This window comes from Salvelinus fontinalis, chromosome 8 (genome assembly GCF_029448725.1).
Source record: "Salvelinus fontinalis isolate EN_2023a chromosome 8, ASM2944872v1, whole genome shotgun sequence".
In the NCBI taxonomy this organism is placed as follows: Eukaryota; Metazoa; Chordata; class Actinopteri; order Salmoniformes; family Salmonidae; genus Salvelinus; species Salvelinus fontinalis.
In genome coordinates, this window is record NC_074672.1 from 33,417,357 (window position 1) to 33,433,839 (window position 16,483).

At 44.8% G+C, this 16,483-nt stretch overlaps 1 protein-coding gene across 1 annotated transcript in view; it reads right to left on the reverse strand.

The window, feature by feature from the left end:
• Positions 1–6,573: 6,573 nt before the first annotated feature.
• LOC129861111 (NUAK family SNF1-like kinase 1) overlaps positions 6,574–16,483 on the reverse strand; it is a 71,342-nt gene continuing 61,432 nt past the window's right edge. Inside the window, exons 5-7 of the mRNA XM_055932252.1 lie at positions 9,555–9,674; positions 9,238–9,370; positions 6,574–9,120 (exon numbers count right to left, since the gene is read on the reverse strand). Of these exons, the coding sequence (XP_055788227.1) occupies positions 7,883–9,120; positions 9,238–9,370; positions 9,555–9,674 (1,491 nt within the window). The 3' untranslated portion in view covers positions 6,574–7,882. The remainder of the gene's footprint in view (positions 9,121–9,237; positions 9,371–9,554; positions 9,675–16,483) is intronic.

Consider the following 16,483-nt stretch of genomic DNA (forward strand, 5'->3'; position numbering starts at 1 on the left):
ATTGGTGTCAGAAGTGATCGGACCTCGCATCCACGACAGTGCGTGTGCTTGGCCGGTGAGCGCGTTCCTGTAAGACGTAAAGTCGCAAGCTAGCGCGTGCTCTTTGAAAGGAGGGAGTAGTGTAGTAGTGTAACGACCCTGGGTTTATAAGCACGGAAATCGACTCTGCCGCTGGAGCATGCTTTTGCGGCACAGTCGATAGCGCGCCGGACCTCGGGCTAGGAGGTCGAGGGTTCGAGACCTGCTCCCTGCTGTTTCATTACAGTATGGATGACTGGTCATCATTTTACAGTTTGCCTAAATCAAATCCACATTCTTGCAGAAAGAAGAATAAAGAATTGGCTAGGGAATGTCCCAACAGCTTCCAGTGGTTAGACTAAGACATACAGTGCATTCGGAAAGTATTCAGACCCCTTGACTTTTTCCACATTTTGTCACGTTACAGCCTTATTCTAAAATTGATTACATCGTTTTCCCCCCTCATCAATCTACACACAATACCCCATAATGGGGATAACTGTGGCCAAGCTTCCTGCCATCCAGGACCTCTATACCATGGAGAGTCAGAGGAAGGCCCTAAAAATTGCAAAGACTCCAGCCACCCTAGTCATAGATTGTTCTCTCTGCTACCGCACGGCAAGCGGTACCGGAGTGCCAAGTCTAGGTCCAAGAGGCTTCTAAACAGCTTCTACCCCAAAGCCAGAAGACTCCTGAACATCTAATCAAATGGCTTCAAAGAATTACCTCAATTACATCGACTAACCGGTGCCCCCGCACATTGACTCTCACATTGACTCTGACTCTTCCAGTACCACCTGTATATCTATATAGTCTCACTATTGTTATTTTACTGCTGCTCTTTAATAACTTGTTACTTTAATTTCTTATTCGTATTTTTTAAACTGCATTGTTGGTTAGGGGCTTGTAAGTAAGCATTTCACTGTAAGGTCTACCTACACCTGTTGTATTCGGCTCAGTTGACTAATAAAATGTGATTTGATTTGAATGACAAAGCGTTTTTATAATTATTTGCACATTTCTTTTAAAAAACGACTGAAATATCACATTTACATAAGTATTCAGACCCTTCACTCAGTACTTTGTTAAAGCACCTTTGGCAGCGATTACAGCCTCGAGTCTTCTTGGGTATGACGCTACAAGCTTGGCATACCTGTATTTGGGGAGTTTCTCCCATTCTTCTCTGCAGATCCTCTCAAGCTCTATCAGGTTGGATGGGGAGCGTCGCTGCACAGCTATTTTTAAAGTCTCTCCAGAGATGTTTGATCGGGGTTCAAGTCCAAGTACATTCAAAGACTTGTTCTGAAGCCACTCCTGCATTGTCTTGGCTGTGTGCTTAGGGTCGTTGTCCTGTTGTAAGGTGAAGCTTCGCCCCAGTCTGAGGTCCTGTGCGCTCTGTAGCAGGTTTTCATCAAGGATCTCCTGTACTTTGCTCTGTTCGTCATCTCCCAGTCCCTGACGCTGAAAAACATCTCCACAGCATGATGCTGCCACCAACATGCTTCACCATAGGGATGGTGCCAGGGTCCTCCAGACGTGACTTGGCATTCAGTCCTTTAGGTGCCTTTTGGCAAACTCCAAGCGGGCTGTCATGTGCCTTTTACTGAGGAGTGACTTCCGTCTGGCCACTCTACCATTAAGGCCTGATTGGTGGAGTGCCTCAGAGATGGTTGTCCTTCTGGAAGGTTCTACCATCTCCACAGAGGAACTCTTGAGCTCTGTCAGAGTGACCATCGGCTTCTTGGTCACCTCCCTGACCATTGCCCTTCTCGCCCGATTGCTCAGTTTGGCCGGGAGGCCAGCTCTAGGAAGAGTCTTGGTGGTTCCAAACTTCTTACATTTAAGAATGATGGAGGCCACTGTGTTCTTCGGGACCTTCAATGCTGCATAAATGTTTCATTACCCTTCCCCAGATCTGTGCCTCAACACAATCCTGTCTCGGAGCTCTATTGACAATTCCTTCGACCTCATGGCTTGGTTTTTTCTCTGACATGTACTGATAACTGTTAGACCTTATATAGACCGGTGTGTGCCTTTCCAAATCATGTCCAATCAATTGAACATACCACAGGTGGACTCCAATCAAGTTGTAGAAACATCTCAAGGATGATCAATGAAAACAGGGTGCACCTAAGCTCAATTTAGGGGATGTACTCGTTACATTTTGAATGCTTAGGACAAGAAAATTGTCAAATTCACACACTTATCAAGAGAACATGAGATCATCCCTACTGCGCCTGGCCTGGCGGACTCACTAAACACACATGCATCTTTTGTAAATAATGTCTCAGTGTTGGAGTGTGACACTGACTATCCATACATTTTAAAAACAAGAAAATGGTGCCGCCTGCTTGCTCAATATAAGGAATTAAAAATTATTTATACTTTTACTTTTGATACTTATGTATACTTATTTGATACTTATGTAACGACCCTGGGTTTATAAGCGCGGAAATCGACTCTGCCGCTTGAGCATGCTTTTGCGGCACAGTCGATAGCGCACCGGACTTCGGGCTAGAAGGTCGAGGGTTTGAGACCCGCTCCCTGCCTGTTTCATTACAGTATGTTTTAGCAATTACATGTACTTTTGATATTTAAGTATTTTACTGGGTGACTTTCACTTTTACTTGAGTAACTTTCTATTGAGGTATCTATACTTTTACTCTAGTATGACATTTGGGTACTTTTTCCACCACTGGTTCTGTGCCAGTGGTACCAAATTGACACGTGTTATTACTTGGCACGTTCTGTTACTTACTACTTGGGCTGTTAGTCTTCATCACATTTGTGTGAAATGCATTTAGCTGATGCTCATACCTTAAAGACCTATGAAAAATGGACAAAAGGATTGACTAATTAATAAACGGAAAATATAAGATCATGTGACATTTCAGTTGCAGAGCAACACAAACAGAGTAAGGCTTCCACAAATATGATCTCATCAGGCCTAGAAACCCACCTCTGCCTCCCACCATGGTTACCAGATTGTGTTACGAAACCCATAACTAGCCTACTGATTTTGCTACACTCGTTAAGTCTAGGGGTCTTAGGTCTAGTTAAGTGGTCTGGAACCTAACTTGTTAAGTCTAGGGGTCGTATGTCTAGTTAACTGATCTGTAACCTGACTTGTTATGTCTAGGGGTTGTAGGTCTAGTTAACTGGTCTGTAACCTGACTTGTTATGTCTAGTGGTCTAAGGTCTAGTTAACTGGTCTGTAACCTGAATGGATGTGTGCATTAATGTGAGAAATCAGCATATGCGCATAGGTGTTGAATGTACATGTTCCCAGGGAGACAGCAACTTACTGAGTTCAGGGCCAGCTCCGTCTTGACCTCTTAGTTGGCCAGTCCAAGCGGAGTATTTTTTGTTTAGATGGTGATGAAAATAAACTTCCAAAACTGAAAAATTCAGGCATGCCCCAAACTAAAGACTCAAAACCCCAAAAAAGGTCTCATGACCACCAAACAAAACCTGCAGCCTTACGGCTTACCAGCTGGGACACTCACTAACAATCCCCCTAATTAGCTACACATGATGTGCTTATCAACCAGGCTCAGTATTTGGACAAGGTTGCTGCTGCCCCCTGGGGGATGGAGTGTGGAAGTTTATCCTGGATAGTGTGTTTGTCTATGTCTTAACACTAACCTAACAGTACCACTTCAGTCCAATACAATGATCTGACCTCAAGACTTGGCAATCACTGAATACAAAAGGGTTTAAACTATTTACCCTGACTCTGTCAAAGTTGCCAGATTTAGGACTTTGGTCAGAAACTGTAAAAGGGTGCAAAATCTGGCATTTGTCACTCAGCTTGAAAAGCCAGTTCAGACATGAATAGCCCTACCCCTGGAAATTAGACAATCTCTTCATGTTCCTGTGTATGTTCCTGAATTATTATCGTTTTTTCATTGCCCAAAGCCTAATTTCTCAAATTAAGCAGTTTGAATCCCTTTTAATGTTTGGAAAGGACAAACTGTGGCTATGCTTCTATGTTTTGTTTTGGGGCCGAAGGTTTTCCTAAATAATGATGTGTAATGGAAATATGGCCCTGGAGACAGGAACATTGAAGGACCATTGCATATTTAGAGTTCCATGGTCGATGGCTGTTGATGCCACTACTCATTATAGCTGTCAGCTGAACATTAACTCAACATTTTAAAGGGGGATGTTACGTAACGTTATGGCTCTGGCCTGATGTGAAGTCAAGAGCTGTTTTGAAAGGTTGTCAACAACAACTTACAGCCCTGGACTCCATCCTTCATTAAACACGTCAGTTGACGGAGTAGACTTCCACTCACAAACACTGCAAGCTGAGGTTGAGTTATATATTCACGTTATGTACACAAGTCAACCTCAGCCTGTAGTGTTTGTGAGTGGAAGTCTACTCCGTCAACTGACGTCCCCTAACACGTCACTGATGTGTTTAATGAAGGATGTTGGTGTTCTGTTCAATCCAAAAATGGTCCAGTGTACCTGCATCACACATCCTGTGATTCCTCACAGTATCACCCAAAGAGAGGGGTCAGAGAAAGCTATACAACTCTGGGTATTGGAGCATGAGGTCTGATACCAACAGGCTCAAAGACAGTTTCTATCTACAAGACGTTAGACTGCTGAACACTTGAACTGGACTGACCCCTGATTCACCCCCCCCCCCCCCCCCCCCCTTTCCCAATACGTGTAACAATTAGATTCTACATTTTACCTTCCTGTATTATACTTATGCTAAAATGTTTATTCTATTCTACTGCCATTTACTTTATGTTCCTATTCTTATATTTGATTATTTCTTATTGTTGTTGCATTGTCAAGACGGAACCTGCAAGTAAGCATTTCATTGGACGATATATATATATATCTATATACAGTTGAAGTGGGAGGTTTACATACACTTAGGTTGGAGTCATTAAAACTCGTTTTTCAACCACTCCACACATTTCTTGTAAACAAACTATTGATTTGGCAAGTCGGTTAGGACATCTACTTTGTGCATAACACAATATATTTTTCCAACAATTGTTTACAGACAGATTATTTCACTTATAATTCACTGTATCACATTTCCAGTGGGTCAGAAGTTTACATACACTAAGTTGACTGTGCCTTTAAACAGCTTGGAAAATTTCAGAAAATGATGTCATGGCTATAGAAGCTTCTGCTAGGCTAATTGACATAATTTGAGTCAACTGGAGGTGTACATGTAGATGTATTTCTGTAGATGTATATATACACTGAGATCATTAGACAGATCATGTGACACTGAGATTGCACACATGTGGACTTTATTTAACGAATAATGTGACTTCTGAAGGTAATTGGTTGCACCAGATCTTATTTAGGGGCTTCATAGCAAAGGGGGTGAATACATATGCACAAACCACTTTTCAAGTTGTAGTTTTTTTACAATTTTTTTTAACAATTTTTTTTTTTTTCATTTCACTTTACCAATTTGGACTATTTTGTGTATGTCCATTACATGAAATCCAAATAAAAATCAGTTTAAATTACAGGTTGTAATGCAATAAAATAGGAAAAACGCCAAGAGGGGTGAATACTTTTGCAAGGCACTGTAAGTATCAAGTAGATCAACACACTGCTCCAAAGTTACTGGAAAAGATTCTTGAAGATGATACTAAAGAGAGGGACAAATTACTCTCACTGCATACAATCCATTATTCAGATGTTCTGTGTTGCTTAGCTGAATGTTATTCTTACCATTGTTCTTGGGTAAATGTTAGTTTAGTGTTGCCTGAGCCATGGCATCATTAAGTCTCCCTGAAAAGAATAGGATTAGCCATTTAAGCAACACCATCCTTTTCTGATGCGGATTTTTAGAGTCAACCTGAGATTACAATGGCTGCCTTTGGGTCAGTCTTTCTGATGGCATGAGGTGACATGGTGAGGGTTTGGCTATACTATGACCTAGATTCGCTCCATAGAGGGGATTGTGTTATAGACTGCATTTGCAACAGAGAGGCATCAGTCATTTTGTGTTTGTGACTCCAGTCAGTAGAGTGCACTACTTCAGATGCTTTCTAATCGTAGCAAATGAACAGAACATGGAAATGGACTTTAGAGTAAATATGTCTTTGTGTAGAGGGACAGAATGGGGTTTCTGCTATCGATCAAAAACAACCACTACTGGCACATTATAAACAACGCTCTGTTCTCCCTAATGTTCCCTACTTATGGTCAACCCAGGGAAAAGGCCTCTTGACTGCAGAGAACAGACAAGTGTTGTCTAAAAATGGATGTTCTGTTCGGTATTAGATAGGCGTTTTATAATCACTATCATGATTGTATTTTAAAAAGCTCCTATTTTTGTGTCCAGTATATGCTTGTTTAATCTGTCATCTCCATTGGCTCACAATGTTTTCTCAGCATCTTATGTCTAGACCTCCAGACATCTGTGAAAGTGCCAGGGACACAAATCAGTCAAGTTAATACCTCAAACACTTCCTGCAATTTATGATAAGAAATGAATGTGTTTTTTGGTCGTTGCTCATTCTGGATGAAGTGAGACAGCAGAAAGCATTAGGCCTATTTCCAGAAAAATACTATTCATTTTCATCATTCCATGTATTTATTCTTTCTTTCACAGTACCCAAACGGTTGAACCAATCCAAAAACCAAAGCAATAATACTTTATTACTGTAACTTGCCTCCCAGTCAAATGTAATCACATACCCTTACACTTTTCCAGCGCACAGATCCCAGATTTAAAATCCTCAAAGTCTCATTCAATCTTCCAGTCTGTTTGACCATAAGATCACGTTCCATGGTGAAATGACATCAGTCAGCCACTTGTGACCTCAGAGATAATATATATATATATGAAGGCTCATGCTGTCGGTAAAATCAGATGAAACATTTGAAATAAGAGTAATATTACATGTCTTGTGGCACAGATATAACACATCCACGTTTACACAATTTGGTTTCACCCCAGTCAAAGACATACACTGTACAGACATTTAGATAATTGTTTTATCCAAAGTGACTTAGAATTAACACATCAAATCTGTACATTATACAGTATATTTGGCCCATGCAGGAATCAAACAACTCAAGTCTGATGCTGCAAACAGCATGCTTGAATTCAAGGAACAATTTGAACTATGTCTTATAATTGCACATTAGCTTCGTGTCTACAGGAGTCCATAGACATTTTATTTTTATTTAACACTTATCTTACCAGGTAAGTTGACTGAAAACACATTCTCATTTACAACAACGACCTGGGGAATAGTTACAGGGGAGAGAAGGTGGGATGAATGATCCAGCTGGAAGTAGGGGATGATTAGATGGGCATGATGGTATGAGGGCCAGATTGGGAATGCCATGTGGTCTCCTGTACAGTGTTGAGTTAGTTCACAGAGGAGTCCTTAAAGTCAGTGATGGCTTCATTCACACAGTTAAAGAGTCCAAAGGTGTTTTATCCCATCACTAGGACAGCAGTCTCAATCCATTCCAATCAGTAACTGATCTTGATGAAATGAACAATTTCTTGATGACTTTCCTTCAACATACGATCACTGCAGGTTGTATGACTAGGTGCTTCCGCCAAATTCTTTATTGTTATTTGTCATTTGGTTAGCAAAGACAAAGTCAGTCAGTAATTTGGGCCTATCAGACAGCACCAGTAACTGATATTACAAGCGTCCAGTCATCTCTTGGGCTTATCATATTGTGGGCACATTGCTCTACCCAGGAATTAATGACGCATGCCAGATCTTACAACACCTGGATAGGTATTTTATGTATCCGCTACCCACATCATATGTTATAGCAATCTGGTGCCCGACGGGACAGTCGATGACGTGGCACGCAACCATTGTTTGAGCAGGGGAACGCAACCTTTATCTTATCTTAGCATCTCCTGTCTCTCCTCCAATGACATCTCGTCTTCCTCCTCTTTGCCCTGCCCTCTTCCTAATCCAATCCCGTCTGCCGCCCTTGCTACCGGGTCCTCGAGTTCCTCCTCTGAGCTGCAAGCACTGCGTTGGGTGCCCCGGGAGAAGATCCTGCGGCGTGATTGGGCCGTGAGGTCCAGCAGGTCAAAAGAATCGGAGGAGAGGAGGCTGTCCTCACTTACCACGCTGGGGGGTCTGCTGCCCCCGGAGGCCTGATGGAGCTGGTGCAGGGCCTCAGGGAAATGGGGCAGAGCTGAGGATAAGGTTGGATGAAGGGCATCAGGGAGGTCCAGGCTGTGTGAGAACTTGCCGTTGCGCTTTAGAATGCCTTTCCTCCTTCTCACTGCTTCCGTCCGCATCGTTGGACTGTCCTCTGAGCTGGGGGAGCGGGAGTGGGGCTCGTAAGAGCAGCACATATCTCCATCAACCCCTCTACCTCCTACTCCTGTGCCCGCTCCAGACATACCTCTCTCTGGGGATGAGCAGTACCCTGACTCACCACCGTACAGGTTCTTTAGGATCCCCTTCTTGGGCATCTTGGAGGAGGAATGGGAGAACATAGAGGGGTCAGGCAGGCTTGTGGACAGACCATCACTGTGTGAGTGAGTGTGTCTGTGAGCTCTGTGGGGCTGGGGAGGCAGGTTGCAGGGCTGGGAGGAGGAGTTCTCCCCCATCATCCTAGGAGGGGGCAGGAAGGTTGAATCAAAGCTCCGCTGGGGTTTCAGAATCCCCTTTGGTTTCTTCCTCTCGACCTGGCCTATGGAGGAAGAGGAAATGAAGGCGGCAGTGATGGTGGTGTTGATGGCAGTTGTAGTACAAACTGGACTACATGCTCCCAGCGCATTCTGGGGGATAGCGTTCTCCTTACGCGACTTCCTTAAACTTGACCTCTCCCCCCTCGACCTCCCCCCTCCCCCGCGATCACCCTTCAGGGGGAAGCTGAAGTAGAACGGGTGAGGGTGAGCGGAAGGGTCAGAGCTCGGGCAACTGGTTGCCGTGGCAACCCGGTTCTGCCAGTCGATGTAGCGGGCGAGCAGCGGGGAGGGGCAGTCCTGGTGGGGGGATGAGTGGCAGTCACATACACTGTCCTCATAGCCCCAGTTGACCCACCAGTGGTTGGCTATGTCCTCCACCGTGGCCCTCTCCTCTACACGCACCGTCAGCAGCCAGTCAATCAGGGCACAGGCATCTGTGTGGGGGGGACAGACACAGGCAGGGCTCAGTACAAACACCACAGTTTACAGGACAGTCATGGACTAACAGGTTTACAGTTACTTGTGAGACAGCAGGTGATGTGTAGGCTTACCTGAGGGAGGATTTGGTCTGCGGTAGCGTCCCTGGCTGATCTGTTCTGTGAGCGCTCTGTAGCTGGCCCCGTCAAACGGCATACTGCCGTACACCAGCGCATACAGCAAGACTCCCATAGCCCAGCAGTCCACCTGACACACACCCAGGAGAAACAGGGAAACAGTGTAAGTGTGTGTGTGTGTGTGTGTGTGTGTGTGTGTGTGTGTGTGTGTGTGTGTGTGTGTGTGTGTGTGTGTGTGTGTGTGTGTGTGTGTGTGTGTGTGTGTGTGTGTGTGTGTGTGTGTGTGTGTGTGTGTGTGTGTGTTTTCCTCTCACCTCCGGGCCGTGATAGGGCAGTCCCTTGACTATCTCTGGGGAGGCGTAGAGAGGACTCCCACAGTACGTCTGGAGCAAATTGTCCTTCTTAAAGTGGTTGGACAGGCCAAAGTCAGCCAGCTACAGACAGAGAGAGAGAGGAGAGGGAAAGAGGGAGAGAGAATAATTTTAGGTTAGCTATTGAACAAAGAAATCTAATTTTAATATTTCTATAAAATAGTTTGACAGCTGAGCACCAGTGACTGAAGTGACATGATACTGAATGGATACTTAATGTCATGAGATAACATCAGGGACATATTGAACTGTAGACCCCAGGCCAGACTGCTATTATGTGGAGTCAAGAAACACACATAATGATGATATAATGGGCTAATTAGTCCGTGATAATGTAACACAGACACACACGCACGTTACAAATTCCATCCTGGTGACTGTGCTTTCCCTGTATTAACCTTGTGGTAGAACACATCAACCCACCACAACACTCCATTCAGTTATTTTCAAAGGGCCAGAAATAGACGTGCGGTCAGGTTTGGCCAACACAAGCCAGAGGATAGAGGAGAGGGCTAAGAACAGCATCCAGCAAACACTCATGTATCAGGACAGGCCCTCAGAAGGGTGAGGGCCCAGGGGTGCCAGACTGTAGCCTGAGGACCAGGGTCGTCATTGCGATCTTGAGTGAATATTAACACACACGCCCCAGTGGCACTGTCAATAGAAAGACCTATTGCCTATCCTAGATCAAAATGACCCTTGACCTTACACACAATTACCTCCTCATGCACCTTCTGTTGTGTGTGTATCGTCTATTCAGATGTAGGATATTTTTTTATTCTTATTAACCAATCCACCACCCCCCCTCTTCGGAGGACAAATATCTTCGTTTTTTTACAGCTTTTTTGCTACATTTACATACGTACATTTTACATTCGTGGTACTTTTATATAAAGCAGTCACATAACAAAAATACATTACCAAACATCAGCCACTCTCAGCCCATCCCACCTATCACCATAGACCACCCTCATTTGGTTTCCATGTGCTATATATTTTTCAATTGTGCGGTGATGTTTTACAAAAAATGTTAACCTTTCAAATCGTAAACTTTCAACAAATTGTGAGACAAAGATAATATAATAATACTTGTAGGAAAGGTTATTTATTGACTGACTATGGCTTTCCAAATTGCCCAACACTGCTATTTGTATTGTTCGTTTGTTGTTTGTTTATAGTTTTGTTTAATGTTGTGTTAGTGTATGTAAGTTGTTTTGTCTGAAACATTGTTCCCCCTGCTGTTGTTGGACCAGGTCTCTCTTGGAAAAGAGATGTTATCGCAATGAGAAAAACCTGTATAAATAAAGGTAAAATAAATAAATAAAAATGTAAGGTTAATTTGAAATGAATGTTGTGATTTTTGAACCCTTCCTGAACCTGTGACCAGAAACAAGCTACATAGGTGCAATACCAGAATAAATGATCTAGTGATTCTGTCTCTTCGCAGCAAAATGTAGGATCTTAATGTAGGATCTGTATTGTCGCAGCAAAATGTAGGATCTTAATGTAGGATCTGTATTGTCGCAGCAAAATGTAGGATCTTAATGTAGGATCTGTATTGTCGCAGCAAAATATTCCCGCTGTAACAGGATTTGAACATTTAGTCCACAATGTTGCTTGATCGGTGGTTAGGCTATTAGCTGGACAACACTAGGCGACATGAAAAGTGCAATACTGTTAATATAACTGTGTGTTAGTGGGGGTTTTCAGTGAATTCATGTAAATCATGAAGCTCATCTATTTTTCCTGATCAAATTAAGATCCTACATCTCTACATGTGTGTTAATAAAAATATATTACAGTTGATTTGTATCATAATTGGGGAAGTGTGTGTGTGCGGTGTAAATTGTACCTGGCTCCAGCACGAGTCAGGCAGACGGAGTTAAGCCTGCATGCCATTCCTGCTCTCATTTTGTTCCTCTAGTTCTTAGAAGAGGCATTCTTTTGCCCTGACACACAAACACACACACTGCCTCTCTCCATATCTCCTCTGCCCACACGTGCCTGAGGATTAGCTGAACTATTATCAGAGGCTTGGAAGGTATGCAAGCTACCTGCTACATCTCCCCTCATACTGTACACCTATCACTATAGAGAAACTGGGTCAGTGGAAAACTATTAGTGGTGTGAAGTACTTAAGTAAATATACTTTAAAGTGCTACTTAAGTCATTTTTGGGGGTATCTGTACTTTACTTTACTATTACATTTTTTTTACAACTTTTACTTTTACTCCACTACATTCCTAAAGATAATAATGTACTTTTTACTCCATTAATTTCCCCTGACACCCAAAAGTACTTTATTTTTATTTTGAATGCTTAACAGGACAGGAAAATGGTTAAATTCACACACTTATCAAGAGAACATCACTGGTCATCCCTACTGCTTCTGACGTGGCAGACTCACTAAACACAAATGCTTCATTTGTAAATTGTCTGAGTGTTGGAGTGTGCCCTTAACTATCATTAATTTAAAAAACAAGAAAATAGTGCTGTTAGGATTGCCTAATAAAAGTAATTTGAAATTATTTATAATTTTACTTTTGATACATAAGTATATTTTTGCAATTACATGTACTTTTGATACTTAAGTATATTTAAAACCAAATACTTTGACTTTTACTGAAGTAATATTTTACTGGGTGACTCACTTTTACTTGAGTCATTTTCTATTAAGGTATCTTTACTTTTACTCAAGTATGAGATTTGGGTACTTTTTCCACCACTGACTATTATATGTGCTTACAGGTTGTCAAAACAGTATCATCATAATATTAGGCCCCACCAAAATCATCTGCAAGTCAGATACTTTCTTTAGAAAGTATTTGTTTTACAACCAGGTTGTCATGCCATCAGCGGAGGGATATAACATAACATCAGGTGAAGACACATTTCCAGAAATGTTCACTTTACATACCCATAAAAGTATCTGGTTGGCATGGTGAAATTAAGTAAAGTCAATCAAAATGGTCAAAACTAATCCTAATGTTCTTACAAGAACAATTGTTCCCTGACATACTATGGAACGCCGTTTGGGTCTTTGCGTGTCAAAAAATATATATGTCAAATAACACTATTTGTCGCATCAAATAACAGTATTTGATGCTTCAAATAACAATATGAAAATGATATGAAAGGGTTGGCCAATTAAGTGATAATGCCCGAGAAGCCGTTTTTTAAAGGATATATTGGCACGAGTGTTGTTAGGCCCGAGACGAAGTCGATGGATTTATTCATACCATTTCCTTCCACCAGATATAGTCCTGACACAAATCTAGGGTTGCTACCCAAGCCGGCTGCTGGTTCGTTCTATCGGTCCGGTTTCTAGAGACGCTACCCAGTCGTTCAGTCTTTGTTCTGTATCTATGGATGAGACCCAGTCGTTCAGTCTTTGTTCTGTATCTATGGATGAGACCCAGTCGTTCAGTCTTTGTTCTGTATCTATGGATGAGACCCAGTCGTTCAGTCTTTGTTCTGTATCTATGGATGAGACCCAGTCGTTCAGTCTTTGTTCTGTATCTATGGATGAGACCCAGTCGTTCAGTCTTTGTTCTGTATCTATGGATGAGACCCAGTCGTTCAGTCTTTGTTCTGTATCTATGGATGAGACCCAGTCGTTCAGTCTTTGTTCTGTATCTATGGATGAGACCCAGTCGTTCAGTCTTTGTTCTGTATCTATGGATGAGACCCAGTCGTTCCTTCTAAATGTTCCATTTCCATACTGGCTGGCAACGTACTTATCCCTTGCTTGCTAGCTAGCTAACTACGGCTAATTTACACTCACACCAAACAGTGCAGCCAGAATAACAATAGTAGCTGCATTTGTATTTGTTTATGGTGTTTTCTAGGTACATGTAAACTCAGCCAAAAAAGAAACGTCCCTTTTTCAGGACCCTGTCTTTCAAAGATGATTTGAAAAAATCCAAATAACTTCACAGATCTTCATTGTAAAGGGTTTAAACACTGTTTCCCATGCTTGTTCAATGACCCATAAACAATTAATGAACATGCACCTGTGAAACGGTCATTAAGATACTAACAGCTTATAGACCAAAACACCAAAAGAAAGATGCCCAGGGTCCCTGCTCATCTGTGTGAACGTGCCTTAGGCATGCTGCAAGGAGGCATGAGGACTGCAGATGTGGCCAGGGCAATAAATTGCAATGTCCGTACTGTGAGACGCCTAAGACAGTGCTACAGGGAGACAAGACGGACAGCTGATCTTCCTCGCAGTTGTCACGTTCCTGACCTGTTTTCTGTTGTTTTGTATGTGTTTAGTTGGTCAGGACGTGAGCTGGGTGGGAATTCTATGTTGTGTGTCTAGTTTGTCTGTTTCTATGTCAGCCTAGTGTGGGTTCTCAATCAGAGACAGATGGTAGTCGTTGTCTCTGATTGAGACTCATATATAGGAGGCTTGTTTTGTGTTGGGATTTTGTGGGTGTTTGTTACCTGTCTCTGTGTTTGTGTTCTGCACCAGATAGGTCTGTATCGGTTTTGCACATTTGTTATTTTGTATGTTGTTTGTAGTGTTTCACTTGTGTTTGTATTAAACATGTTCAACACTAGCCGCGCTGCATTTTGGTCCTCTCCTTCACCTATGGAAGAAAGCCGTTACAGAAACACCCACCAACAAGGGACCAAGCAGTGTGGCAACGGGCAGCGACAGCAGGAGCAGAGAAAGGAGGAATGGACATGGGAAGACGTTTTGGACGGCAAGGGTTGCTACACATGGGAGGAGATCCTGGCTGGAAGGGATCGCCTCCCATGGGAGCAGCTGGAGGCAGTTAGGAGAGCAGAGGCATCCGGAGAGAGGAACCGGAGTTATGAAGGTACGCGGCTAGCACGGAAACCCGAGAGGCTCACCCAAAAATTTCTTGGGGGGGGGGACTAAAGGGGAGTGTGGCGAAGCCGGGTTGGATACCTGAGCCAACTCCCCGGGCTTACCGTGGAGTGAGAGGGCGTCGTACTGGTCAGACACCGTGTTATGCGGTAAAGCGCACGGTGTCCCCAGTACGCGTGCTTAGCCCAGTGCGGGCTATTCCACCTTGCCGCACTGGGAGGGCTAGGTTGGGCATCGAGCTGGATGTCATGAAGCCGGCCCAACGTATCTGGCCTCCAGTACGTCTCCTCGGGCCGGCGAACATGGCACCAGCCTTACAGGTGGTGTCCCCGGTTCGCCTGCATAGCCCAGTGCGGGTTGTTCCACCTCGCCGCACTGGCAGGGCTACGGGGACCATTCAACCTGGTAAGGTTGGAGAGGCTCGGTGCTCAAGAGCGCGTGTCCTCCTTCACGGTCCGGTATATCCGGCGCCACCTTCCCGCCCCAGCCCAGTACCACCAGTGCCTACACCACGCACCAGGCTTCCAGTGCATCGCCAGAGCCCTGTTCCTCCTCCCCGCACTCGCCCTGAGGTGCGTGCCCTCAGCCCGGTACCTCCAGTTCCGGCACCACGCATCAGGCCTATAGTGCGTCTCAGCCGGCCAGAGTCTGCCGTCTGCCCAGCGGTGCCTGAACTGCCCGTCTGCCCAGCGGTGCCTGAACTGCCCGTCTGCCCAGCGGCGCCTGAACTGCCCGTCTGCCCAACGCCGTCTGAACTGTCCGTCTGCCCAGCGCCGTCTGGAGCTGCCAGTCAGGAGCTGCCAGAGACGCCAGCCAGTCAGGAGCTGCCAGAGACGCCAGCCAGTCAGGAGCTGCCAGAGACGCCAGCCAGTCAGGAGCTGCCAGAGACGCCAGCCAGTCAGGAGCTGCCAGAGACGCCAGCCAGTCAGGAGCTGCCAGAGCTGCCAGCCAGTCAGGAGCTGCCCTACAGTCATGAGCTGCCCTACAGTCATGAGCTGCCCTCCAGTCATGAGCTGTCCTCCAGTCATGAGCTGTCCTCCAGTCATGAGCTGCCCTCCAGTCATGAGCTGCCCTCCAGTCATGAGCTGCCCTCCAGTCATGAGCTGCCCCCCAGTCATGAGCCGCCACTCAGTCCGGAGCCGCCACTCAGTCCGCAGCTGCCACTCAGTCCGGAGCTGCCACTAGTCCGGAGTTGTCCCTCTGTCCTGAGCTACCTCTCTGTCCTGGGCTACCACTCTGTCCTGAGCTACCTCTTTGTCCTGAACTACCTATCTGTCCTGAGTTGTCTCCTCTATTGTAGAGGGGAGTTGGTGAAGGTTCCTGGACCATGGTCGGGGGCGAGGGTCGCCACTCAAGGGACGCTAAGGAGGAGGACAAAGACAATGTTGGAGTGGTGCCCTCGTCCACCGCCGGAGCCGCCACCGCGGACAGATGCCCACCCAGACCCTCCCCTTGAGTTTTAGGGGTGCGCCCGGAGTTCGCACCTTGAGGGGGGGGGGGGGTTCTGTCACGTTCCTGACCTGTTTTCTGCTGTTTTGTATGTGTTTAGTTGGTCAGGACGTGAGCTGGGTGGGAATTCTATGTTGTGTGTCTAGTTTGTCTGTTTCTATGTCAGCCTAGTGTGGGTTCTCAATCAGAGACAGATGGTAGTCGTTGTCTCTGATTGAGACTCATATATAGGAGGCTTGTTTTGTGTTGGGATTTTGTGGGTGTTTGTTACCTGTCTCTGTGTTTGTGTTCTGCACCAGATAGGTCTGTATCGGTTTTGCACATTTGTTATTTTGTATGTTGTTTGTAGTGTTTCACTTGTGTTTGTATTAAACATGTTTAACACTAGCCGCGCTGCATTTTGGTCCTCTCCTTCACCTATGGAAGAAAGCCGTTACAGCAGTGGCAGACCACGTGTAACAACACTGCACAGGATCGGTACATCCGAACATCACACCTGCGGGACAGGTACAGAATGGCAACAACAATTGCTATAGTTACACCAGGAATGCACAATCCCTCCATCAGTGCTCAGACTGTCCGC